The sequence below is a fragment of the Amia ocellicauda genome, chromosome 5, assembly GCF_036373705.1.
Source record: "Amia ocellicauda isolate fAmiCal2 chromosome 5, fAmiCal2.hap1, whole genome shotgun sequence".
Lineage (NCBI taxonomy): Eukaryota > Metazoa > Chordata > Actinopteri > Amiiformes > Amiidae > Amia > Amia ocellicauda.
The window spans coordinates 13,968,899-13,983,866 of record NC_089854.1 but is presented as its reverse complement, the minus strand read 5'-3'; the positions used below and the strand labels follow the sequence as shown (position 1 = coordinate 13,983,866).

Sequence of the window (14,968 nt, the reverse complement as noted above, 5' to 3'; positions counted from 1 at the left end):
TTAAGCGAATAAACTGGTTAGACAGCCACAAGCACAGGCCTTTACGTCTCATATGTGCAGTCAGTTTCTTAATTTAGCACATTTAATTTAATGATAGTCTATACTAAATGAACAAGAAAACTTATCTAAACTGTGGATATTGAGTTCTCCAATCGGGCACCATGGCTGAATATTTTGCTCAACACATTCATGAAGAGGAGCATGTTTGAAGTCATTTTTATGGAAGCATCATACGGACCGCAGAGAAAAGGCCCATATGAATGTTCAAACAGCCTATCAGCCCCACACAGATGGGCCATCTCACTCACACTTTGAATGCACCAATGTTTTATTTAACTATTCTCATAACTGTACTCTTAAGCATCTGCCACTTATTTGTTCCTAAAGTCAACTCGCTTTTACAAAGGAAGACATCTGAAGAATTATATATTATATAAATATATATATGGAGAGAGAGAGAGAGAGAGAGAGAACAATTCCTGGAGTTACAAAATCATAAATACATGTCCCTACAGCTAACAATTTATCAACCTTAGAGGTAAATATGACTCTTAATTTAATTTAGTTAATTTCATATTAGGAAAAGGCTAAAACGTAGAGAACATTTAGAGATCTGTAAATGTAAGCCCTTTTTTGGAGGAGGGGATACATAAGAAAGTGGCATATTATTATACAAGGAGGCACCATATCAATTCTTTTGCCCCTACCTTGTTTCTTATGAGTTTCTCACCACACTGTGCAAGCTGCTGAGGAATCTCTGACTGCCGTTTCGGCCTGCCATTACAATTCATCACCCTGACTGTCCCAGTGTCTGCGAAGGAGCCCTCGCAGTTAAGTGTGAGGAAAAGTTATGAGCTCCTGGAGCCTTGAACTTCACTCTGACCACTGGGAATCCATGAAACTCTGCTCAATATCAGAGTGGTTTTGTTATGACCTGATCCTGACATTGTATGAAGACTTTCCATCTGGGTGACTTATAGGTCTGCACTTAATAATGAATATCATGTTCCTTCTTGTTTCTAGGGTAACGCTGCCCGGGGGACAGATACTCTGGCCACTGCTGTAATGCCTGACCTGACAGTACAGTAAATCCTAGCTCCATCTATGCCAGGTCTTACTCCTCACTGGTGCCTCACTGATAAGGCCAAAGGAACTCAGCGGGGTATAGACAGACAGGTAGCCAGTTGAGAGAATTTCATTTAAACCCCCCTGTACCTTTTATTGGGTTGAATCAAAAGCTAATCCCAAAATGAATAAAGAAAAAAAAAAAAAGTTTCCTCCTTTAGGGAGAATGAGTTTAGACCAAGATTGGGTCAGTGGTGCCTAATAAATGTTTCAAGACTCAAAAATGGGGATTGGAAGATGACAAATATTGAACTGTGACGGAGGCGTGACTTCAGACCACGAGTTCTAATGGTAGGTTATTGTTCACAGAAAATGCCCTCACCAATCAGTATGGCAAATGCTTCAATCCATGTAGAAATAACCCCGATTACAATAATAATGTCAGATCAAAACAAAATCCACACAAAGACAATCACGTCTGGGAGGCTCACAGGAAACAGGCCTAAAGACACTGAAGTGTTGTGGGAAAAGGGAGACATCTCTACTATATGATAATAATAATCAAAATTTAATATGTAAATATATGTGTTTTAAATGTGTTTTCAAAGGATTTTATCTTATTGAAAGCTTTTTCTATTTGCTTCTAAGAGCCCAGTAACAAGGAATGGAAAAGGAAAAGGAAAAATGCCCACAAAAACCCTAACCTTAGGCCTCTATGCACCAAGCGAGAACTCCATGTGCATTAGCCTCTATTGAGAGGGCACCGGTCTGCGCTTGTGTGATGCTGAGTGCTGACGCTGAATTACGTCTTTGCATGGAGCTCTTCCCCCCCTTTCCATTCTTACGCCTTAGCGGGCCATTGGGTTCAAGGTATTTGAACAGAGAGAGAGAGTGAGAGAGCGACAGAAAGAGTTCCTGAAAATAACAAGAAGCCGTCATTTGATAGACAAAGAGAAGCCCCTGGAACTGACACCAGTTCGGTTAAGGTTGAGTAGCGATGGCTGTGAGTGACCATTGATCGTCAAGAGGTGGGAATTTCAGATCAACACCAGAGAAGACACAGAGGGTGAGATGCCAGGGGGGAGGAGTTTTGAAAAGAGCCCAGAAACATAATCTCCTCTTCTCTTGTTTACTGTATGACTGACTTCTGCTTCCCTCCACTATTGAATGTCAAATATAGTCCACTATCCACTTGTAATTCCCTTTCTTGACAAAAAAAGGAAATCCAGGAAGGGCCACAGCCCAGATTTGTTTGCAATTTCCAGATGGGGCTCATTACCCACTGCTCATCATTTTGAGTCTGGAGAGTCCTCATAAAGCTAAAAATATATTTGTAATACTTTTTGTATAACTAATATTTTGTGCGGGGTTTTCTTCCAGTCAGGCATGAGTCATGAGGATGAAGTAGATCAAGTTCTTTTGTAGCTTAATGCTACGGGGATTCATGCTTCAATAACATTGGCTTTAAACAAACAGTTTCACATTGTCCTGAAAGCTAGCAAACTCTAATGGTACTCGAATGGCAGTGGTACTTATAAGTGATTAATACACCTCAGTTATTAAAGTGTGTTTCTCAGACGATGGATTTAGCCTCAGAGAAAAATATGTCTTCATGGAAAGACTGAAAGCAAGGTACAGCCACCTTCTTCAAATTAGTCCTCGAAGGCTGGACTATCATATCTTTCATAAGTATAAAGCATTTTTTGTTCAGTATTTAGGGAACACATATATGTTTTCCATTCAGTGTTGTTGGAATTAATGAAATAAACTTTCTAGGTATGGGTCCATTTCATTCAGAAAGGGGAGAATAAAAATATATTGAAATAAAAAATATGAAACTCTATGGCATGAGGGATTGGTGTGGGATAAAAATGTAAGTGGATATCAGCCTCATGTCTTTGTAAAGGGCTTATTGTTGGGACAAGATGTTGTCCACATTCCCTTGATGATCAAGATAAATTTGAGGGTTATCCTGGGTCATTCTGCTCTAGACACACACACACAAGGAAGTGACAAGACACGGTTTCCTGCCTGATAACAAAGAAGGCTGGGGCCTCTGTTTTTCCAGTCTTTTCAGCAACAGAAACCTCAAAAGCATATACACATTGTAGGCCTTAGCCAATTATGTATTGTGGGGATGACAGTGTGGTTCCTCTCTCCTGCTCTGAATGCAAATAATTCACAAATCTAGTTTCCATATGTGGCAGCATTAAAGTCACAAAGGGCATCACTGAAATGAGGAAATCACAGGAAAAATGCTACTGGGTAAGGATCAGTTTAAAGACATTCTGGCAGAAGGGAAATACTAAACAAATCTGATACTATTTACATTGTACTCTTAAGTGATTTAAAAGTCCCAGTTGGTCACCTAGTATATATATATTTGTTTAAATAAACACCTTTAGGCTTTCAGCTAGTTTCAGGCTTTCAGCCAGCCTAGTTAATTGTGTTCTACTAACGACAAACCCTTAAGATTCTAGAAAAACGTGAAAACTATGGGGGCTCCCCAGGATGTCAAATAAAACTCCAAGAAATGTCAACTCACGTTTTGTGCATTGCTTTGTCTTCAAGGCCACTGCCCATCCTGAACAACATCTGTTGCCACACACATTGGGTCTAAAAGGGAGATGGAAAAAAAAGACAAAGAAATAAACAAACAGTTATACACTTTGTGAGGCTTGATTGTCGGTTTGTGGCAAGAACATGTCACACATAAGCCAACAATGAATGTTGGACAGGCAGGCTAAGACATCAAAAAGAGTCTATGTTTGTACTCTTTCAGTTTAATTGTAAACTTATAAAAACAGATGAAAAGGCTGACAATCAGTTTAACTGGCTGAGGTCCTATAATTATCTAGGTTTTATTTTTAAATAATTCCTCTGTGTCTTTTGAACTGCAAATTTCAAGGGTGTGTTTACAAGTCCTGCTGTTAATGTTTGCCTATACATTCAAACAGAGGATCGCTGCAACAATATGTAGCCTACCTTACCAATTGGTGGTGTTGAAATATGGAAAAGAAATGTATATCTTCCTGGTCAAAAGGAAAAAACTAACTCTGAAGAGCTATTCCTAGAAGTTTGTTCTTTTCCTAAAAGAAGTGTACAGTTATTTTATTATAACCAGATCTATCTCTGTAAGCAAACAGGAAATCAATAGTTTATAAATAGGATTTATATTTAATAATATTTAATACATATTTGTGCACCATTTGTGCACCATGCATGAAAATATATTGTTTTTCTTCACAGGTTCACAGATTGTCTATCGCCTCCAAGACGGGTAAACAAAACCAGATTAAATGTCCTCAGAGGGGCCTCCTTGTGGGACTCTGTTTATTTAGGGCTTCTGGGAGAAAAGGCAATTAGCAGCCCAATACAAACCTTGGTGACAATCCTCACTTCAAAGCAACAGTTAGGGAGATTAGTGCAAATGAATACTCTCACTGCCTTTGTGAGATTTTCTAATTAGTTACACTTTTGTGGCTTTATTGTTTTGCTGCGGACAGCAGTCGGGGGGCCTTCTCAATGTGTCGCTGGTGAGCAGCAAAAGAAAAAAAGAAAAAAATGGGTTCCTGCATAGATCAACTGGTAAAAGCCTCGGCTCAGAGCTCATGTTGAGATAGTACAGACATCGCTGGTTCCAATTTGGGCTGTGTCATGGCGGACTATGAATGCTTTTCCCTGTGGAGTGCCACGCAATTGGCTGCGTGCTGCAGTGGCTAAGTTGGCTTGAAGCTCGGCTGGGGTTTGGGGTGTGGAGGACTTCTCTTCCTGGCCGATATCCATGTTGACATCCTTCCCTTGCAAACCACAGTATGTTTAACTAGAGACTCACAAATGGCAGTTGGAGGAGATTGTGAGGGCACTTGATTCAATTATTCAAATTCCTCAAAGGCACTCAGTTGACAAAATCAACCCAAAGGCCTACTTCAAGATCAACCATGAATCCATAGGGTCATTAGTGGAAATTAAGAGGTACTACCTTACACAGAATCTGGAACTAACTACACAAGTCAGCTCTTCTGGATTCTTCAAGAAATGGACAGAGAGAGGACATTCTGGGATTGACTAGTTACTAGCACCCAAATGTGCAGAATGGCATTTTTTAAGATATAAAAAACAAAAACAAAAATATAATTGAATTGACTTTTGTAACTTAAATTAGTTAAACATCCCAAAATAAATATGTGATTCTTTCCCATTTTGTGTTTTCTATCCTCATTAAGGAAAGCAGGTGTTCAGTTTAACAGATTAAGTGGTTTAGTTTACAATGCAAAACGATGATTCCACACTTCACCAGCAGCACTAACATGACATGTTTTTTACGTCCTGGCAATAGTCGAGTCTTGCATTGCTGCCACCCTAGTGAAAAAAAAATCAAAGTGGCTGGCACTTTTCACCCTGTTGCCAGGCAACCCTGACATTGTGTGCTGCGCTCGGCCGGTCCAGGTTCATGAAACAGGAAGGAGTATTTCTCAAAATGCATTGGGAAACCAACACTGGATCACTGTTTACACACAATGGAGTGGCATTCCCTCTCATGTTTTAATTGGCATGGTAAGGGGCTGGAAAACACTGAAATACTTGAGTAGTGGCTTTTGCAAACAAGGACCCAGCCCACTGCAATGCTGGGAGACTTTTAACAGCTCTCACAGCCTGACAACAGGGCTTAGCTTTCCTGCTGCTCTTTGCCACAAACAAATGAATAGGCTTCAGCAGTGACAGTCACAGGCTGCTATTCAGCAGTTTCAGGGTCCCGTGTGCATCTTTAACAACGAGGTGCCACAAAACAGTGCCACAATCCAATCCTCAAGCTGAATTAATACTCCCCAAAAGTGCCCAAGAACGGTCTTTAAAAGGCCATACATTTTCCCATCCTTTTAGTGCTGACAATACACAATCTGGTGATCGAAGTATTTTCAGATGTGTACCAAGAGTGAGAGGGTCTAGATTAAGGGAGGTCTTGGCCAGTTCAAACTGGAAATGTTCAGGGTTTTATTTCTCTCACATTTACTCATTCTCAACTTATGAACACTTCATTACATTGGAAATCTGATTAATTCAATATAATTCATGCCATATGGGAATGTGTTAATGAAAAAAAAAACACTTTGCATTACTAGCTCAGTACATTATGTATGATTGGACCTTTACACATGTGCATTATACATGCCCATCATTCTGAGTAAGTGTTCAATGCTAATGGACACTTTTTTTTTTTTTTTACTTAGACCAGTGACAAGAGATGCACACAAAAAAATTACACATACTGATTTGGCAGGTGAATTACATATACACGCATGGAGTCCAGTTAAATTGTTAAACAGGCTTATGAGCTGCAACTGGAAACTACAATTCTGGGAAAGTATCTTCTCACAGAACTGAATGGTTGACCCTTCACCCAGCAAGACATATATATGCAGAAGCATTTGACATATTAATCACAAGTTCAAGTTCACTGTTGGGGGTCTTAAAGAATGCAGAGCATAAAGTTGGCAATGATTAACACCCCCCCCCAACAAGTAGGAAACTCAAGAAAAACATTGGGAACCCTTTTAGCAATTTAAATATCCTCCCCTAACACACTTTCCTTGGGAGCTTTTCTGTCAAAATGTAAAATAAATAAATAAATACTACAAAACCCCTTCTCTTCACGCTCCATTAAACCCTATTTCTGCCCAATTTGCAAGCTGGGATTTAGGGAGACAGCAAGTACAGCGAATAATGAACTCTAGGGAGGGAGAGGAACTGCAGAATCTGCAATGAGCCCTGCCTCTCTCTCACTTTGCGTATTTTGTATCTTTTTTTGGTACATACTCCCACGTTTACCCTGAATGTAGCAGAGATTTACAATCATGGTCAAGTCTGTGTAGTTCTTGACCTTTTCTTTTTTGTTATGTCCTCCTGTTTCAATTTTGAAGTTAACATTTTTTTTCTTTTAAAATTAAGACAAAGCACAAAGGTCTGCACTCAGTGCGTTCCCCTGTCATGATCTCATCACGGTAGAGGTGAGTGGTTCTTCTATGCTGTTTAAAGCCCATTCTGACAGGAGTATTATCACCTAGTGATGGCAGATCAGACATGACTGAGCATGTTTAAAGCTTGCGTCAAACACAGGAACAAATTTCAAATGCGGTTTAGCAAAGGACAAGCCACCTTCTGAAAAGCAACACTCAAGCCAGGCTTCTCTTAGAAAAATCACCAATAATATAAGATTGATATTTGCGCTGTTTCTTTGAAAGCTGGATGGTGTGAGAGATCTGGATGACAGGAATAAGGAGGAGGTGGTGTGGGGTTGTTCAAACAGGATCTTTGCCAAAACATTAACGAACTGTTGAACCACTGGTACTCTCTTCAATATCACATCCTTTATGCCTCAACATAAACAATTTCCATCACCCTGCAGCAACAGAAGTGCTGCCTTTAAACTTTTTTAAACTTGCAGACCAGCAACAATTTCCCTACAGAGAAACACAGAGATGTTAATGACTATTAACACCCCCCCATTAACAAGCAGACCATAAACAAGGAAGTCTTAATCTAAAGATCCCACAAACACTCCCCAATCATCAATACTTATGCTTAATCTAAGTTTATAAAGAAGAAAAAGCCAAACAGAAACATCCTGTCTATATTTTTTAAGTCACAAAGAATGAGGAAGCAAAATGTATGAGAAGCAAATCTTACTCTGTCTGTCTTGTCAAACCATTGTGAATTTCTAGGCTCCGGCCAGCAGAAGCAGTTTTCTAGGGATTCGACAGAACACCCCTAGCAAAAAGGTTGTTTATGGAACAAAATGGAAAACAGAGTGAGTTGTTTTCCCTGCAAAAGAGGTCACTTCTATATTTACAATTACAATGGATTCACCAAATATATCACTTTGGGGAAGATAATTTGCCTAACCCTAAAACTAGCACTTCCAGGCAAGACAAGCTTTAAACTAGACAATATAACTAGTGAATTGGAAGGACATACTCAAATACAAATACTATGTATCTTAAGTCTGCCATCCATGTAAAAATGTGTTCCGTTGATACTGCAAAACTGCCCCTCAAAGTAACATAAATAATTTGAGACAGGTGCAAAATCATATCACAGATGATCACAGTGCTCAATACACATTTCATGCTCCAACTTATTTTCCTCCTCAGAACTGTACCTAACATTCATTTGAGGTTCAATAATATTATGATGATTATTTTCCTTTGAAGCACTTCTCTCTTAAGTCAGATCCAATGTTAGCATATAATATAAAATAAAGAGATTCCAGGAATTCGCTGGTTAAGCATAAAATATAATAATACAAAAGGTTTGAGTTACTAAGTACATCTACAGCTCAAATGCAAGTGTACAGATGAAGTCTTAATGCAGCTGCTTTTTAACTATAATTGGAAATGTCAGGGTTTTTCACACTTTTAACTGTGGGAATAAGATGTGAACCCTATGATGGAAAAAGGCTGAAGTTATAACTATTATAGAAATGTAGCTCAAAAGCATGAAGGTACTGCTGATGGCAGTTCACACAGTTCACTTCGCTTCAGCCACACAGGGAACATTTTGGATCACTGATTTTGAACAACAAAAAATAGATAAACACTGCTGTAGAAATTCAAAAGTCCAAAGCAACATCTCACAAAAGCCAAAGGTTGGCATCATTGTTTTATTTTTCTTTGTTGTTTCAGATTGAGGTCAGTATAGTTGCGAATGAATTAAAGAGCATAACTATTCAATGCTTTTTCCCACCTATTGACTATTAGTCTGGGTTTGAAGGGATCACTTAAGAGCAGTCAATCAGATCCTGGAAAAAAAGGGATCCCTTCTTTCCACATCCAGGTCATGTTAGCACTTCCCTCCTTCTCGTCACCAATCAGAGATAAAACCATGAGCGAAGGAAAGGATTATACTACATTTTGAAACATATATGATCAGTGATCTAAACGCCACTTTTTCTACTTTATGGCCATGCAATGGAGATACCCTGACGTGTTGATACTCTGCCCCCCCATGTACGAACCTCCTTTCGTCTGATACTGCCCACATTTTGTCCGCCCCAGTGGAAACCTATATTCACACAAAAGAGCAGATTTGTCAAAGTCGCTGCACTAACATGTCATTGGCATCGTGTTTGGTGAAAGGAGAAGCACAGTCAGCTTGTCAAATCCCAGGACGTGAGTAGAACGAATGGTTTGTTTGAAGACTAAGGGGGGGGGACTGTCCATTGTAGCTTAAAAAGGCTATGGTGTGCACTTCCAAAAGCCAGAGGAATGCAGATAACACTTTAATTGATTCTTGTTTATATACTTGTACAGAACCCTGCTGCATTAAAGTTATTGCAAACAATCAGCTCAACTCTAACTCTAGTAGTTTAAGATGCTGAAACCAATTTTGGCCCTGAAGTGGCCATGTATCATCAGATTAGGACCTTTATTGAACCACTTGAGTGAACCAAGGCCCAAAACCTAGCATTCTCATATTCACACACCAAGTTTCCCCCTACCCCCTAAAGTCTGGATGCGATAAATTATTTTTTCTATGAACAGAGACGTTTATACTCTGGGTTTATCCAGTGTATAAAGGTCAGTGACCGTAAACCCACCCATTACAGCAGTACAGAATGATAAACTGTGATTCAAGAACAGTCTGACCCCTTGTCTAACTAGCCACTGGGGAAACCTTAGAGGGCAAGACAACTTTCAACTGTTGAACGGGTTCAAAGATACGGGTATTAGATGTTTCCTGCCTAGATATGTATTAGAACATAAGAAAGTTTACAAATGAGAGGAGGTCAATCGACACATCATGCTCGTTTGGTGTCCATTAATAAATAAGTGATCCAAGGATACTATCCAGTCTATTTTTAAATGTTCCCAAATGTTCAACTTCGACCACATCACTGGGTAGTTTATTCCAGATTGTGACTATTCTCTGTGTAAAGAAGTGTCTCCTGTTTTCCATTTTGAATGCCTTGAAGCCCAATTTCCATTTGTGTCCCCGGGTGCGTGTGTCCCTGCTGATCTGGAAAAGCTCCTCTGGTTTGATGTGGTCAATGCCTTTCATGATTTTGAAGACTTGAATCAAGTCCCCACGTAGTCTCCTCTGTTCCAGGGTGAAAAGGTTCAGGTTCCTCAGTCTCTCAGTAGGACATTCCCTTCAGACCTGGAATAAGTCTGGTTGCTCTCCTCTGAACTGCCTCTAAAGCAGCAATATCTTTCTTGAAGTGTGGAGCCCAGAACTGTACACAGTATCCAGATGAGCTCTAACTAGTGCATTGTACAGTCTGAACATTACTGCCCTTGTTTTAAATTCTACACTTTTGACAATATACCCTAGCATTCAGTTTGCCTTTTTTATTGCTTCCCCACACTGTTTGGATGGAGAAAGTGAGGAGTCCACATAGACTCCTAGGTCTTTCTCATGCGTTCATCTAGTTCTATTCCTCCCATAGTGTAATTATAGTGGACATTGTTGTTATCTGCATGTATTACCTTGCACTTGTCCACAATGAATTTCATTTGCCAGGTGTCGGCCCACAACTGAATATTATCTAAGTCCCTTTGAATAACCTGTGTTGCCGAGATTGTATCTGCTGAGCCACCTATTTTAGTATCATCTGCAAATTCGACAAGTTTGCTAACTATCCCAGAGTCCAGATCATTAATATAGATTAGAAAAAGCAAAGGCCCTAGTACTGATCCCTGTGGAACTCCACTAACAACCTCACTCCAGTTAGAAGAGACTCCTCTAATTGACACCCTCTGTTTCCTATACATCAACCAGTTCATAATCCATCTACATACATTACCCTGAATGCCTACAGCTTCCAATTTGAGGATCAGTCTTTGGTGTGGAACCTTATCAAAAGCTTTTTAAAAATCTAAGTATATCATATCATATGCTTTCACATGATCTACAGCTGCAGTTGCATGTTCAAAAAATTCTAATAAATTAGTAAAACATGGGGTTGGATTAAATCAAAACTTTGACCCATCCGCTAATAGAAAACTACAGAACTGTGCTCAGTTGTGGCTTCATTTTTAGTAAGATGGCACTTTCTTCTAATCATAAATGTAACCGCTATGATGTACAGGTTTGTAGTTTTCAATTAGCGGGTGGGTCAATGTTTTGATTTAATCCGGCCCATGATCTGTTTCATCTAAACCCATGTTGACTATCTCCAAGAATATGGTTATCATTGAGATGCTCTGTCTAATAATTTTTTCCAACATTTTACAAGTAATGCAGGTAAGAATATATAAATAATTTCCCTCATTTCTTTAAGTACTGTTGGAAATATACCATCTGGCCCAGGTGATTTGTTTGTTTTTAATTCTGCTAGTCCCTTTAGTACCTCCTCCTCATTTATCCTGATCTCTCTTAGGGTTTGACTGGACTGACTGTTAACCTGTTAATCCCTTTTTTCTTTTGTAAAAACCTCTGTGAAATACTCATTTAGAACATTTGCCACATCTTGTTAATTTTCCAAGATGCTTCCATTTCACGTCCTCCTTTATTGACCTCTTGCTGTTGTAGTATTGAAAAAAGCTCTTTGGATTAGTTTAAGCCCCAAGAGCTATGTTTCTTTCTATTTCCCTCTTTGCTTTCCTGATCCCTTTCTTAAAATCTCTTTGCAGTTCAACATATTCTTTGTATTTTGTTTCATCTCCATCCCTTTTGTATGCGCTATACAACATTTTCTTTCTCTTGATATTTTTTTGCATACCTCTATTAAACCATTTTGGCCAATGTTTTTTGGTCCTCAATTTGCTAATTTTAGCCACGTGTTGAAGTTTCTAATATCTGCCCATCTCACTGGCCTGGCACGTGGTACCGGAAGTATTTAGGAGAAAATGACCGTGGAGGTTATGCTCTTTGGTTTCTTTCCTAATTATTTAAATTTGTCTTGCAGAACCTCTGTCCTACCTTTTCCTATGTCATTGGTTCCAATGTGGACCATGACCAGTGGATTCCCCCCAGCTTTGGCCAGTAGCCTGTCTACTAGTTTAGGGAGATCTGCAACCTGAGCACCAGGCAGGCAAGATACCATGCGGGTCTCCTTGTCACTAGAACACACTGTGTGATCTACATCTCTAAGAATTGAGTCTCCTACTATAACTACCTCCTTCTTATGAGGGGGAGTGGGCACCATGGTGCTCTGGTGCTCAACTGCCCTCCCATCACCCTCTGAGCCGAGCCAATTCGGTGTCCAGCAGTTGGAACCTTTTGGGCATTTCTAGCTCTTGGGGTGTCTCTAGGGGTTGTGCACGCCCTTTTCTGCGGTTACGGCCTACTGTAACCCAGCAGTTCTGTACACTTTCCTGCTCTAAGGTCTCAACTCTCCTAGGTTTTGGCGTGCACACCATCTCTCTCATGGGCTGATTGACCAATTCTTCCATATCAGTAATACAGCGCAGATCGACAAGCTGAGCCTCAAGATCACGGACCTTGATCTCTAGGATTTCAACATGTCGACAATGTTCACAAATGAAATCTTCTTTGATGAGTTCATCCAAGAAGGCAATCATTCTGCAAACATGAGATTGTAGTGGCCACATGCCACTTTATTTTTATTTTTTTTTTTTGGGGGGGAGGATCTTGGTTTCTGTCCCCTGGTCAACTGCTTGACTTTTTCTGTTCTGCTTTGAGTACCCTTTTGTCTTCCTGCCTCCAATTTACACCTAACTGTCTCCAACTGGAACCACCTGGCACAGCTCACTTAACTGAAATCCTATTTACTTTCACCAACTCAGCAGCTGAACTGAATTGACTTACATTTAGGCAAACTACAGACAAGATTAACTTCAATTAAGGCAGTTAAAACAAAATCAAGAATGCTAAAACTGTCTGAAACTAGGAACACAACACGATAGCTGCCTCTCACCTGTACTGTCCTTTGTCTGTCTATGGCAACTTGTGAATACTTCTATTATTCACAAAGAGTCACGCATAAGTAAATGGTACATTTTGTTTGCTTTTCTTAGTTTTAAGCCATCCTCACAAACAACATAGTTACAACACATGAGGATTTCAGATGAAAGACCCTAATCTCTGAAACTGTTTTTAAAATGTGAGGGACACAAGGTTTTGTTTGGATTACACAGCAACTGATCGTAGTTGATACAAAACATAAAACAAAATTGATCTTATGAAGCCAATTTCACTGATTACATTGTAACATACACTTTTAAAAATAACTGCGCATTTGTATAAGCTGAAGTAGCCTAATTACCTGAATGTTTAACGTCATATATAGGCTACCTACATGCCTGATTACTATGTGGCGAGCCTGTGTCTTTATCGCTGTTACCAAAACTCAATGCTTTTAAATGCAAAACTGGCAGCGGACATCATTAATTATTATGAATTTTCAAAATAACTCTGGACGTTGGATGCATTACTTACATATTATTATTTGTTCAATGTTATCTTTGGCCGATTCCATTTTATCTAATTAAAAGCAATTGACCACCACCCCTAAAACGCTGCACTTTGTTTAATGCATGCTGGGAAATGTAGTCTTATCTAGAACAGAGCTTTAAAGACACTGCTATTTATTTTCATCATCATATTAATTAAAATGTATTATTATTATTATTATTATTATTATTATTATTATTATTATTATTATTATTTGCGTTATCATTATTATGTTTTGCTCAATAAATACATTATACTATACATCACTTATACATACATATAGAGTTGAATACATTTTAGTACATTTTAAGACAAGAAAAACTCAAACTTTCACCGTGACATTTAATTTATTCTAAAACAAATGGTTTATCTCCTACCAGTACTGCAGCTCATGTTATTTATTCATTTGTTTATTTGCTTGTTTGTTTAAATTGTTGTTGTATGTATTGATTTAGCTCAATGTATTGTATTTCATATAATTTGCTTTCCACTGCTGAGTAAAGCCTGTTTATGTTTATTTACTTTTCAGGAGGTAAAATAATCACTATATTTTATTCACCAATACATAATATCATTTCAATGCAACTGCCTTGTCGACCACGATATGTTTAAGTGTATAAGCATTATTATTATTATTATTATTATTATTATTATTATTATTATTATTATTATTATAACTTACCCAGTCAATTTGTTTAGCTTTTTGGTGGAATTGGTCGCTTCATTTCTCACTTTTGCAAGTGCCTTTATCTTGGGGATTTGGCTTTTCAATCTTGGCTTGGCAGTTGTCTTCCCTGGGGCATCACGTAAACGCCGAGCTGGACTGCTGTCTTCGACCCGCTGCGTCTCCCGCCCCAGCTTCCTTGTGGCAGTCTTTTGCTTTTTGGTCTCCAGTGCATCAGAAAGTGTCAAAAGCAGCATCAGTCCAAACCAAGTTAACACCAATAGCACTTGTTTCCTGTTCAACATTTTGTGTTGTAGGTGTTTACATCCCAAAGGGTTCAGGGTGTCCAAACAAAACTAATTAAAGTTCCAAAAAATTCTAAATTTTACAACGTGGATAAGAAAATGAATGTGGGTTTCTGTTCTTGTAATTTATATACATATAAATCTGTAAATGTTTAACTCTAATTAGATTTTCATTTGCATGATCTTTCACTTATTTTGTCACTGGAGAATTGCTTCTGCACCATCCCGCTGAATTGTATCCAGGGCCAGGTTGGGTGTGTGTGCCAAGAGGGTCTGCGCATTTGCAATGGGTATTATTGAACTTTCTGTGGACGCAAGTGCACAGATAGAAGAGGTTTAAAGTTGGGCTTACAAAAACGTTAAGCCAATAGGACCAAAGCCTTGCGTTGTAGATGTTAGTCAGCCAATAGCCTTGCAAAGTGGGAGGGATAGGGTAGCACAAGTCCTCGGCTAAAGGCTTAAAACAGCGTGATGGGTTGGTATGAGGGGGTCGCATTGGGCCATGTTGCAGTCTTTGCAT

At 39.0% G+C, this 14,968-nt stretch overlaps 1 protein-coding gene across 2 annotated transcripts in view; it reads right to left on the bottom strand.

Annotated features, from left to right (window-relative positions):
- ltbp4 (latent transforming growth factor beta binding protein 4) overlaps window positions 1–14,733 on the bottom strand; it is a 105,109-nt gene extending 90,376 nt beyond the window's left edge. For both annotated transcript variants that reach the window (XM_066703940.1, XM_066703941.1), the window contains exons 1-2: window positions 14,162–14,733; window positions 3,611–3,681 (exon numbers count right to left, since the gene is read on the bottom strand). In XM_066703940.1, coding sequence (XP_066560037.1) covers window positions 3,611–3,681; window positions 14,162–14,448 — 358 coding nt within the window. In that variant the 5' untranslated portion in view covers window positions 14,449–14,733. The remainder of the gene's footprint in view (window positions 1–3,610; window positions 3,682–14,161) is intronic.
- Between the last annotated feature and the right edge of the window lie 235 nt (window positions 14,734–14,968).